At 37.1% G+C, this 13,218-nt stretch overlaps 1 protein-coding gene across 1 annotated transcript in view; it reads left to right on the top strand.

Annotated features, from left to right (window-relative positions):
- The window catches only part of ADAMTS20 (ADAM metallopeptidase with thrombospondin type 1 motif 20), an 89,256-nt gene extending 77,105 nt beyond the window's left edge, over positions 1-12,151 (top strand). Inside the window, exons 29-38 of the mRNA XM_088524130.1 lie at positions 1,916-2,089; positions 4,297-4,467; positions 5,451-5,651; positions 5,787-5,916; positions 6,072-6,166; positions 6,252-6,346; positions 6,769-6,902; positions 8,098-8,189; positions 11,019-11,123; positions 11,786-12,151. Coding sequence (XP_088380256.1) covers positions 1,916-2,089; positions 4,297-4,467; positions 5,451-5,651; positions 5,787-5,916; positions 6,072-6,166; positions 6,252-6,346; positions 6,769-6,902; positions 8,098-8,189; positions 11,019-11,123; positions 11,786-11,875 — 1,287 coding nt within the window. The 3' untranslated portion in view covers positions 11,876-12,151. The remainder of the gene's footprint in view (positions 1-1,915; positions 2,090-4,296; positions 4,468-5,450; positions 5,652-5,786; positions 5,917-6,071; positions 6,167-6,251; positions 6,347-6,768; positions 6,903-8,097; positions 8,190-11,018; positions 11,124-11,785) is intronic.
- Positions 12,152-13,218: the final 1,067 nt, after the last annotated feature.

Genomic DNA, 13,218 nt, shown 5'->3' with positions numbered 1-13,218 from the left:
GACTCAATTCTACCATTTATACCTGTATTTAGACCGTTAGAAAGTTATCAGTTAAGTTACAATTGTATCTGGAGAATAGAGATGCTCACTCTAGCATCTGGCATTGAGCCTTTTCCGTTCAAACTATGTAAGAACATTTGTTCTGTTTCTTAAAAAAGGGGCATGTTTCATAATCACGGCCAGATACTGTAATTTGTGGGTATGTAAATTATATGAATTAAATATATAAAAATAAATATATGATATTATAGGTATTATAGCTATTATATTAAAATATATTAGGGAAAGTGGAAGAACTGTTTCATATCACATAGTGGTTGCTCAAACCTTGAAATCCTGGTAAGATAATGCTGCACTAAGGAGTACCAGTGCATGATTCTGTGTGTGCAAAGGAGCAAATATGAGAGAGAAGTATTAGTATGACTGTCATATGAATGAACTAAAGTGATTCCATCTTACACATTTTCAAGAACCGTCTTAATTGCCTTCTGCTTCCTTTTGTGTCAGTAAGAATTTCCAGGATGATCTCTAGCACAGATGTTCAATTTCACCGACTGTCCAGGCTAAGTCAGAGACCCAGAGTATATCCCATTAATAAAAGTAATTTAACTTTTGTGCCAGGCTGCTGTCTACCCTTGGGACACATGCTAACACTCATTCCTTTGCCCTTGACATTTGCAAAGAATTTGATCTCCTGTCTCTGTTCCAAGCATGAAAATGGACACCAGGACATGGGCACCATTCCTTAATGCCCTCTAGCTGGTGCTTTAGTATTAAACTTTCCCCATGTGATGGCCTAGGATGTTCACAGGAGCTGTAATCGCTTGTTTTGCCCTGCACGGATCAGGGTCAGGGCTTTTCTTTCTCATTCGACACAAGTTTCAAGATTCCTACTCATATTCCAACTCTGAGAAGCTAAACTGATCCTGGGGGGACTTATACATCTACATTCAGACAAACAGCAGATAAATTTGGTAGGGCATTGCACTGAGATGAAAAATTAAGTAGAAAAAGCACTGACTTTCAAAAGAGGCACTCTGCTACTGTCCCGAGCATTAAAGACAATTTCTGATTGATAAAGAGTGTTAAAGTACACATAAAGATACAGAAACGGATGCCGAGCAGAGTTAGGTCATCAAAAAAGCATAGACTTAACTTTTAGAGACAAAACATGTAACCCTTGCATATCACAACATGAGGTGATGCCAACTCTGTATAAAGTCAGTGGTGATGAAATGCAGAATGACGTTTATCATCAGTCTAGGCACTTTTGCCACACTGACAGAGAAATACGTACTTTATGATTAGGTTGAGTCTTCTGGTAGATGTTAGGACCTAATCATCCTTCCAACTGGGATAGCTGCAGGGTGTCTATTTTCCTGTGAGCAAATCTCACCATGATAACAAACTATGTTTTGAGCAGGAAAGACGCATATGGCAGGAGGGATTTAAACCTTTTTAAGCTCATCACAATTCAAGATGCTGCACCTTTTGTGAGATTTTTCTAGCCTGAGATGCCAAGAACACTTTCTTTCATTTTCACATTTACTTTTAAAAACAACAGCCTACTATAATTTAATAAAGGAATGATATAAGCATCAGATTTGAGATTGTTTGGTCTTGCAAAAGTTTACACTTTTGCTTTGCATATGCTTATAGTGAATGTCCCTACTGTGAAGTAAGATAAGCAAGCAGATCAATCTGAGCACTTTGGATGCACTTCCCATATTCCCTAAAGGTACTTAGGTGGCAATTTTATGTTTTCATCATAAATTTATTCAGACTTCTATGTTAGGCACTGTGAAGTATGTGTGTCAAGTATTTAAATAATATTCTAAGAACATGTAACAATGGAAACCATATCGTGCTGATTGTCTCATTTCACACTGACATAACTCATTTTGCTCAATTTTAGTGTTCTGCATCCTGTGGAGTGGGGATTCAGCAACGGGACATCTACTGTCAGCTGAAGGGCCTGGGTCAAGTGGATGAAGCAATGTGTAGTCCTGATACACGGCCCCCTAGCAAGAAGCATTGCTGGCTGCCGGCGTGTGTGCAGTACAAGTGGTTGACAGATGAATGGGAAGATGTAAGTACGGCCTTTCAACCTGGATGGAGTAACAATGTGTGATGTAATGGGTTTTCTTGCCTTTTTCACCTTTGGATACATTTCTGATAGCTTTTAGATTGCAAACAAACAAGCGGATACTGGATATTTTCAAGGTGAAGCCTGAAAAGCAAAAATAACAATTTTTCTCCCTGTTACTAAACTTGCTCATCTACCATTGTAGACACAAGCTTTAGTGAAGTTATGAGTAAGTTTCTATTCATAGAACTGTGTAATTCTAATGAAAAGTTCTTTTTAAATGGCATAAAATGTTTAATAACTTCATGATGAGCTATCATGCAAAAATCACATTTTAAAAATAGAAAGACATAAGAAATATTGGCTAGAATATTTGGTTAAAGAAAGAGTTGTGAAATATGAATAAATGCGTACAGACATGCAGAGAGAAAAAGAGAGAAGGAACCCAGAATTGTGGCTAATGTAAAATGATGTACAGAAGAGCCTCTCTTTTTCTGTAGCACTAAATAAAAATCCAGTTTGTGCAATTGTGGCATCTACATTTTTAAATTTTCTAGGGGAATTTAACCTCAATATGAAACTCAAAACTCCAAAAGGCACAAGATTTATGCTGTAGAAGTGAATGCTGTGTGCTGCAGTGGTGTTGTACAAAGGTTTAGTCAATACTCACGACTGGCATGTTTTCCTCTGTTAAATCATACGGAGAGAAAGCTGACAATATATAAGCTGCTTCTAAGAGTTAACTCATTAACATGTGAACTCATTAAAATCAGGAGGTAAGAGTGAAAGTAGCTCAGAATGTACTTTTAATCAGAAATAAACATTTTCAGAGAATGAAGGTGAATTTTCCTTACCCATTAAAACTTGTATTCTCCAGCTAGGTATTCAAAGCTCTCAACTGCAAATACATTGTGTTTCACTATATCTTCTGGCTAGTTCATAACTTCTTCCACATGTTTGTTGCTTTTTTTCTTGAAATTCCTGTATCCAATTCCCTTCTCTGATCAGATTCATATACAGCCCTGTACATCTAGCATTAATAGTGTTTCTTCAAGCGTTTATTCATCTGTATTCCACTCCTGGTGTGGGTTGTGCTCAATACCAGAATAGTTTGCCCAGCTGTCTCCGCTCTTAGTGCTCGTGTGTCATTTCCTCGCCTCATCAATCACAGCATATCAGAACATTTTGCAGGTCTGGCATCCTTACAGCCTGCAGAAGGCTGGAAGGCTGGCTGGCAGCTGCCAATTGCAGACCAAATATGTATTCTCATACCGTATGGAAGAACTGCTGAAGGAATAAGGTGTATAATTGAATAATCATAGCATAATCAAAGGTATGTCCTGCATCTCCCTATTTCCAAATGATTGATTTATTCCCTATGTCACTTGTATTCTCAGCTACTCCATGTCGTTAAAAGATCAGATGCTACAAAAGTTTGATCTGTCAATTATATCAATGCTCCAACCCCTGCTAAAAGTAAATGTCCACACAACTTTTAAAGCTAAAACTCCATACAACATTTTCATTCTCTGAGTGACTAGATTTCTTAAAGGATTAACACATTTTTGGCTTCTGTAGTCCAAACCTCCATAGCTGGGGATGTGCTGTTGACATGTGTTGCTTACCCTTTGCTCTCCGCTCTTTGCATCCTGCTAACACCAGGGTTTTCACTGTGTTGACAGACCTGTTGATCATGTACCACCTCATATGGCTACCATGAGGGAAGGTGTGAACACACTCATGGCAGAGGCTCAGCAAATACAACTGCCCAAAGCTGCCACTTTTTATTAGTAGGCAGTTTTGTTTTCATTTGTTTTATCAACATAATTTCATGTGGATGCCTCCAGGAATTTTCTTTTTTTTTTCAAGACCAAATTATTCTTCTCCTTCTTTCACTAAAATTCATTTTCCCTCTCTTCACCCAGAAGAACTTTTTCACTCAATCTATCATCTTGGTCTGACATTTTCAATTTCTCCTCCATCTCAGTTCGCATGTTCTCATGTCATTATACACTTTTTTCCCCTCCCCAGCCTTTTGTGGGTACCTGAAGTTTGAGAACAATGTAAAAGGTTTTGATTCAGTCCAACCTAGATAACAGATATCATAAAAGTCGTCTGGATTTTACTGGCATGTGGCAATTGGCAAATCACTTTGTTCTGTTAATGATTAGTTTAAGTGCAAAAACTGTGATTGTTTTTCTCCTACACAGTGCTCAACATCACACAGAAGAAAAGAAATACACCGGGAAGTTAAGTGTGTGGATGAAAAACAGATTCAGGTGGATGAAAGCTTCTGTGATCCTGCCATAAAGCCACCATCAACCAAAAATTGCAGGACGGCTCCTTCTAAATATGTTGTACTTACAGGAGACTTGTCACAGGTAAAGTAATTATATTGCTCACACATCTTTTATATAGCTTTACACTTGAGAGTATTTTATTGCTGTAAAATATGCATTATGTGTGGGAAACAAAAATACATATTTTTTAATCTGAACATGAGTGCCCAGGTTTTTTCCACCTTGAACCTTCCAATCAGCCACGATTAATTTTATTGACTCTATCAGTCTTTTGTCTCCGTATTGCATAGTTCTTGGCAGCTACTAACTCTTATGGGAAACAAAGTTATTAAAAAGAAATTGCGTTTGGTCTTAGAGAAGACGGTGCTATAGTGAGAGATGCTAAATGATGCTAAAATGAGTTGTAGTAGGAACATGAACAAGAAAAGGCAGTGATAGGACTCATGTACTCTAAATTATGATTAAGGATGAGTAAAATAAATATATATATAATAAAATAAAATGATAAAGAAATTAAAGAAATAAAATACTTAAACACTAGTAAGTAAAGTGGTGAAAGCATTGCATACTAGCTGGAAGATCAGTGTGACAGGTTCCCTTTTCCTTCCCTTGGTCTCCCTTTGTTGCAGCTGCCGTTATGTTTTAGACACTTTTGCCATTTTACACAAATCTGCCATTCTCTGCTAGCCTGTCTGGGACCTGTGAATACCAGCTCGGGGACAGCTGCCCTTACCACAGAATTCCTTTGCTAATTCCCAGGAAAATTCTCTTGCAATCTGATCTTAGTGAAGCAAACAGAAATATTTTCTAGAATTTCAGTAGAGGGAAGAGAGCCGTGCTCTGGAGACACTCTAAGATCTGAGAGTTGGGGCTTTCTGCCTCTTTGTGTGCAAACTCCTGGTAGACCTTTACTTCTGCATAGGTTTAACCAACACTGAGATAGCACACGTTCCATCATAAGCTTTTGTGGAAGGAAGATCGGGGCTGACTTGCCTGTGATTAAAACGCTGCAGAAAGGTTCAGTTTCACAGAAATAATGTCTTTGCTTGGGGATTTTATTTTAGTGCTCAAGCAGCTGTGGGTTTGGTTACCAGCAGAGGATCACATACTGTGTTGGAATCTATTCTATTCCAAAGAAACTTGACTATGGCCTCCGACCTGTAGCCTACCGAGAATGCCCAGTGACGCCCTCCCTGTACATTTATAAATGCAATATCAAAGGATGTTCCCAAGCAGCTACTTGGAAAGTGGGGAAATGGACCAAGGTGAGTACAGAGGTGCAAGTTGGTTTTTGATTGCTGCCTCAAACATAAATGCACACCAAGGCTAATTTGCTGGCATACTTATGTAAAACTATGTGTTACTTTCTAAACTAACCCTGGATTGCTATGCATTTCTAGTGCTCAGCGCCTTGTGGAGTGGGGGTAAAGGAAAGGATAGTAGAATGTATGAGTGAAAATGGCTCATCCAGTGACTTATGCCTGACACGTTTAAAACCAGCTGCCAGAAAAATCTGTCAAGCAGGAGAATGTAAGTGACAGCTGTAATTTACAGCTGAACTAAATGTTTTACCAGATCGTTTATATGAAAGCTCCAAATATCTGGAGCACAATTATGCAGAAGTTACTCTTAAAATTAACTTCTATTCATGAAATATTTATATCGTTTAATCATTCATTTTGAAGGTGAAATTCTCACCACCTGCAAAGATGTCCAGATTAAAAAAGGAATTAGAAATGATGGTGAATACTTACTTAACATTAAAGGGAAGATGATAAAGGTACTTTTAATATACATAGCATATATTTTTATATTAATATTTTTTTAATTTAAAAAATGCTAATTGGCTGTATTTTCCCTTTCAGATTTATTGTGCAAACATGCACTTAGAGAATCCCAAAGAATATTTGACATTGGTAAAAGGCGAAGCAGACAACTTTTCTGAAGTTTATGGATTCAGGTACAAAAGTGCTTTTGCATCTTCAAGAATTGCATTTGTTTTGTCTAAAATAAAAGAACAAAATAACTTTTCTCTTTTGGGAGAACAGAAGAGTAGAAATATTTTTTCTTAGATTTCTGTTTTAAATTTTCAGCCGTATGAACACACTTAGCAAAATTTAGATACTTTCAGGCCAAGTGCTTTAACTGAGCTGATTGATTACATGCATTTTCTGTCTTGACTTTAGTAGAAATGATTTCAGTCCCCGATAGTGTTTCACCTGAGCCAAGATTAATATCTGAACTTCTTGTTCAGTAACTGTTTTTTAGTATTCTTCATGCAGCACAGTACAATGTAATTATTTTTCACTACAATGCTATATTATAGAAAAATAGAAAAGTATTTCAAAAATAAAAGAAAACTATGTCTTTGCCCTTCTGTAGGTTACAGAATCCATATGAATGTCCCTTCAACGGAAGCAGGCGGCAGGACTGCGCCTGTCGAAATGACTACCTTGCAGCTGGCTTCACTGTTTTTAGCAAAATAAGAATCGATGTCACCTCCATGCAAATTAGAAGTAAGCATTTCAGAAATTTTATCCAATTTGAGATTTCTATTTAAAAATGGTCATGACCAAACTGTTGTTTCAACGCATTTATAGATCCAATTATGCCAGCTAGGGGAAAACAAAATTTTGCTTTCAGTTCAATTCAATTTTTCTTGAATTCCTTATTTTTAACCACTTCCTTTGTTAACTCGTTGCAAGTCATCAAGTTGTCAATCTTACAGATTCATATTTTATTCAAAGTATGGATTAGGTAACTAGTTTCATTTATTTATTTATTTTTAGGATTTTCTTACTGTTGTGCCATTTCCTGCTAGATTAAAGACCCTTTTAGTCCCTGGCATATTTTTCTTGGGAAAATCTTCATATGCTGTAGTTAAGTAAGTTCTCAGTCCTTGGAGGATGTATGAAAAGAACAGGAAACTTGCAGCACTTCCAAGTTCCATTTCGAAGATAGCAGTCTGGCCAGCATCCACTCACAACAGAGCTCAGTCCGAGTGTACATCAGTCCTGCTATTCCCATCGTAGCTCAGAAAAGAAACCAGGCGTGTAGGTTGGATTGACCTTGAAGATGATGTCTCTAATGTTTATTTATGAATACTTTATGGAGACTTCAAAAGACATCCATGAATAAAGTATCCGTGTCTCAATGAGGTAAATTAACTCAGAAAGTATAAAAATGACAGTGTCAGGAGCAGCATCCAGCATTTTGCTAATTTACCTTGTTGTTATTAGGAGGCACTGGACACTCTAGGAACATGGTAATATGCTTTGCACCAGGTAATAATTTCAGACTTGGGGCCTCTTGAAGGTGACCTATGGCATTTCTAATACATACACAATGTATTCTCAGTGAATTAACAAAACAAGAAAAGTGGACTTGATATATCCCACAAACAGAGAGAAAGAAGGATATTAAAAGTTATCACATTATTCAGATTAATTCCCATATGTTAATATACAAATTTGTAAATAATAAGGCAGAAAAATCCATGCCTAGCTTTTCATGCAGTTATTACTGAGGAAATGTCTAGTCTGCTTTCCCATATTTGGCATCTGGAAATCTACGTTGAATATTGTTATTATTAGTCAAATGGACTACCTAAATCATAGTTTGGGAAAATTATACATTCATGCTTTTTCACTCTGTTTTCACTTTAACTTCTAATACAGCACTTTCAGCGTTGAATAATTTTCTGTTTCTTAGCCACAGATTTTCTTTTTGCTCAGACTGTACTTGGGAGAGCAGTTCCATTTGCTACAGCTGGAGATTGCTACAGTGCTGCCAGATGTCCACAGGTATTTATGATTTCTTATGCCCTCAAAGCGTGCACTTCACAGAAAAGAATCTGTATGACTAGTGGAAAGCTGTAAGGTGCTAAAACAAATTCCTGTTCAGTCTCATCATACTTTAATAAGCAATTCTTTCTTGGTCCTTTTTCTCCTTTCCCCTATCCATGTTTTTTCAATTTCTTCCGCAAATTGTTTACCCCCCACTTTCCCCCTAGGTTTCATGTGTTACTATCCTTCTTTCTGCTGATTTCATTATTTTTCTCCCTCCTCCTTGAATTCATACCTAGATATGGAGTATACCTTGTTTCCCTAAATTCCTTCTCAATATTTTTTTTTCTCTTCCAATGACTTTTCTTTGCTATGATCCTACCAAAAATTGCTTTTTGTTGCTCTTTTCCCCTGACTTCATATCTTTGAAAGGTAATAAAGTTGATCCTGTTACAGAGTCTGATTCGTAGATGTATCTATCAATGTACCTAAATTGGTATTTTAGTTTGGACAGGGTAGTGCTTTTTGAGTAAATTGCCGTATGTCCTTGCTTATTGTGCTTTGCTTCACATCATGGAACGGTCTTGGAACACGTGAACTGGATTTCTTCAGGAGGCAACTAAATCTGGATGAGCTCTGGAAGGGTCTTAATGCACTTCAGCTACTCATGTGGACTAGAGGAGAGCTAGTCCAAAGTAACACTCCTGATCTGTGTAATGCATACTGACACTGGACCCTTTGATCCAATGGTTTAACTCTATAGATTTGCTCATACAGCATCAGACCACTTGCTAATTCTGACATAACTCTGGTCTGAGCTCATCAACCTAAACTACCTTGATTATCCATTGACAATTGGGATGCTTTAGGAAACAACTAATCTAATCTTATCCTTCTATAAGGTAAGTTGGAAGTGTGCATTTCTTCTTACTGAAAGAGAAACAAGACCAGCAAGCTCAGAATAGCATGGAGGTGAACTCGCACTCTCTGTCTAACCCAGCTGCTTAAGCTTAGCCAGGCAGGCTGTGTGGGGAGAGGCGCTCAAGGACAGCTCAATACGCACAGTTTAGGTACAAATGAAGTGTCTAAGCTAGACAAACTGGACCTCTGACAAGAAAACGATCATTCAGAGTTTGTTACCATACTGGATACCTTCAGCCTGCAAACTCTTTGGACTTAGCACAGTTCTGTATTGTATGTGGCCACAGCCCCTGGCAACTGCATGTGAGCCGTCGCAGGAAGTCCCTCTGCTTATGTGTTTTTGCACTATGCATTGCCCCCGTAAGATATTCACTGGAACTGATTAATGCTTTTTGTCTCTGCGCAGTCAACATGCAGCAGTTCCTTCACTCTCATGCTTTGAAATCTGTTCCTGGCCTTGAGTGTAAGGCATGACAGACAGCTGCTATGCCATAATTATAATTGTACATATGCGCGCTGCACATTTCATTTATTTTCACAAAATACTATTAACCATGGATAAAGTTACTGCAGGCCTGTTAATTGTGGACAGTGGTTCACACCGTTCGTATGAGTTTTGTCCAGATGGTTTATGTCATTAAATGAATATCTTCTGCTTTTTGGCTGTTGAAGAGCAGCTTCCCCCTTCCATATGCGCTTATGGTAGTTCATCCTGCTATGAACACCACAAATCCACATAGAAATGCAGGCAAAACAAACAAAAACAAACCTACCATACTGAACAAGGTAAGGAATTTTTATGAAAGAATGAAGACTGCATGCTTTAGCTTTAGTTTTTAAATACACACACATATATATGTATATATATAAATGTAACTCACTGTGATGATATTAAACAATGAATATAGTAGCTACAGTACATAATGGAAATTTTATCTCTGCTAGCACTTTGATCCTAGGATTTAGGCATTTTTAACTGGGTATGACTATAGAAATTCAGGCCTTTTATGAATTGCATGGCAGGGACTTTCTAGTTCTGCCTAAACTGGCAGTTAGACACCTACATCTCTTCGTGGAGCTAGTATTAGCTTTCCAACATTTTGAGCTCTTGTGTGAATGTAATTCAACATTTTCTGTCTCTGAGCTTGTTTTCTAAGTTAGTGAAGTTTGCAGCTTTTAATATAGCTCCTATTCTCTTATGAACTGCCTGTTTTACAGCCAGTTTTCTAAGAATGCATTTGCATAAGCAAAGAATTTAGAATCAATAGAATGATTAGAATCAACAGAATCAATTCATTCAGTATTTTGTATAGCAAAGCATTTTGTTTAGCAGTAAATTTACTTGTTTTAAACTCCACTTTCATTGAACACTTTCATATTCCATTATGTTAACAGGTAAACTGAGGTAGAAATGGGAGGTGATAAGAAGATGATGTTGAGATAGTGTGCGTGCAAAAAATTTGAGAATTAGACAGCCAAGAAATGATTTGCCTATAATTTACAAGGAGCAGTAGGTCCTGACAATGTAGTCTCCAAAAAGTTCTAAAGCTGCTTTAGAAAATGTGCCTTTAAAAAAACAAAGCCTCTTCTTGTAGGAGTGGCATGTCTGTGCTTTCTGCAAAAGAAAATTGAATATATAGAAAGGAGGCTAAGCTTATTTAAGTTTTCTGCTGCTAGTCCTATATTCAGACTGGGCAAACAGATGCTGCAGATCAGCTGATCCACAGGTACTACTTGCTGCAGAATAACTTGTTCCTGAGCATTTGAAAAAGGATGTAATGCATTCTAACTAACCTAGCTTAAGTACCCACTTTTGGTTGATGTCTGGATGTAGCCTAAGTAGTATGTGCAGATGTCCCAGTACAAAGCAATTTAGAGTTTATCAGCTCTGTATTTTACCTTTTGTTTTTGTTTCTGTTTTGTTAGGGACAGTTCAGCATCAATTTGGCTGGTACAGGTCTGAGATTATCCAGTACAGTGAGGTGGATTGCTCAGGGCAACTACGCAACTGCTGACGTACACAAATCCCACGTGAGTAGTTGTTTCTTTTCTTCACCTGATGTTATGGCTTGGAATATTGCATCTTCAGAGGTGCCAGTGATGACTGTCTGGTGAAAGTTGGTTCTGATCCAGGGTGTCTGACCCATATAAGTCTTCTTTCAGATGGAATATGAGAGCTAGGCCTGATAATTTATGGTTAAGGGTCTCATGGCATATTTAATCATGCTACCTAGAAACTTATGCGGAATGACACTACCTAGCTAGCCTTCTCTTACTGGTTTTAAAGGGACTATTGCCATATGAACCAGATTTATTAAATATTTAGAAGTTACTTAACAACGCATTAAAATACTTAAGGATTGTAAGTACAGAGGGTTTTCGCAAATTTCGTATCTCCAACTTGATTTGTGTGGTAAACCAAAAGACTGGTTGAACAAGAATAGTAACAAGAGTATTTGCAAGAATAGTAAGCATGCACAATTTAAAAACACCATGGATAATAAGGAATGAAGGCATAGAATGGATAATGATAAGGGATCTCAGTGTATATTTGTTAATTCAGTGCTGTCTCTTGATTTGGTATTTGTAGGTGTGTTTTATTAAAAGGTCTGTTGAGGCAAACCTCAAGGAGGTTTTTGTGCAGCTGTAACTTCAGTCACTTCTTTTGACTGATCTCTTTGTCTGCTTTCCAGGATGGCACTAAAATATATGGAAGGTGTGGAGGATTTTGTGGGAAATGTATTCCTAACACAATTATTGGTCTCCAGCTTCAAGTACAGTGAAAACTCTGATGTGGTAAGGACATCAAAGCAGGAACTATGTCTTTTAGGTGCAAATTACAGGTGCTGTATATGTATATTTTAATTCTTTCATCTCTGAAATGCTCATTACTGTAAAGCTCACTACTAAGAATTCCTTGCTGTTTTCCTCAGTGCTTATTCAGGGATGTAATATCTATTTGTGAGCTAACAAGTTCATAAACTGTCATATTTTAATGGAGAGACATTCATTCAATGTACAATGTATACGAGCAAGTAAATTGCACTGAGGTTACTACTGTGGGTAACGCCTTAAACTGTGCCAAAATTGTAGAACTTTACCTGCAATTAGCCAGTGCAACTCTTTATGCAGTATTCAGTAAGACTCATACTGTCCTATTTTCCTCGATCAGCTATACTAAAATGTAGAAAGGAAAGTAAATTACTGTTATGTAGAGAAGACAGCTAATATTTTCAAATGCTTCCAGTTTTCTGAAGCTTCTAAGGATTTACATTCTATCAATACTTTACTGCAGAAAACCGTGTAACCAGTATACTGAGACAGTTTCTATAGATGTGTCATTCTTTTTTTTTTTTTTTTTTTTTAACCTCCAAGCTCTTATTTTTCTCTTTGTGGTGCTCAGATACTAGCTGTAGTCCTGAAACGTGTGGTCAAACCTCTGTAGTCCCTATAGCATATACTAAACATCCAGGTTTAGTTTTGTAGTGGGTACAAGAAAAGAAAATAGGGAAACAAATTGCTTGGAAATCTAATTTTAAATCCCTGCCTCTTATCTGACTATACTGTAAAAGCAGTGTATTCTGTTTACTGTACCATCTTGTATGTGATTGTCTGAATATACATTTACTTAACCTCTTTCATATACATTTTAATTCTTTATATTAGCCAATGGCATATTAGTAAAGTTTGTAGCTTGTCTTCCTTTTGTAATGTAACATTTTAGCAAGGGTAGTAAAAAAGCTGGGCAGAAGCATCGTCAGCCCACCATGTGTTTAGCATCCATTTTTGACTCAGAGTAATTTTTGAATGGACGTAAATACACTTCAAGCATCTGCTACTTAAAATTATTTCTTCCAGAAAAGTAAATGTATGAAAGTGATACATTTTAAAAAGTGACCTTTTGATTTGTTTTGAATCACTTTAGAGTCCAGTATATATGCAGTATATAATCCAATATGTTCAGGGCCAACTCTCAGGTATTTAAAATAAGATTTTCTATGTGCTTGACAACATATATTATGTGCCAGATAATTATACATGTTTTTTTTGATGGTATGCATTCTGTACACCAAATGCCAGTAAAATTTGTAGATCAAATGGCAGCTATTTTCTCTTTACCCACAAG

Source organism: Tinamus guttatus, unplaced genomic scaffold (genome assembly GCF_059628265.1).
Source record: "Tinamus guttatus ecotype Peru unplaced genomic scaffold, ASM5962826v1 Tinamus_guttatus_pri_ptg000206l, whole genome shotgun sequence".
In the NCBI taxonomy this organism is placed as follows: domain Eukaryota; kingdom Metazoa; phylum Chordata; class Aves; order Tinamiformes; family Tinamidae; genus Tinamus; species Tinamus guttatus.
Note: the sequence above shows the minus strand (reverse complement) of the source record. Positions and strands in the feature narration are given on the sequence as shown.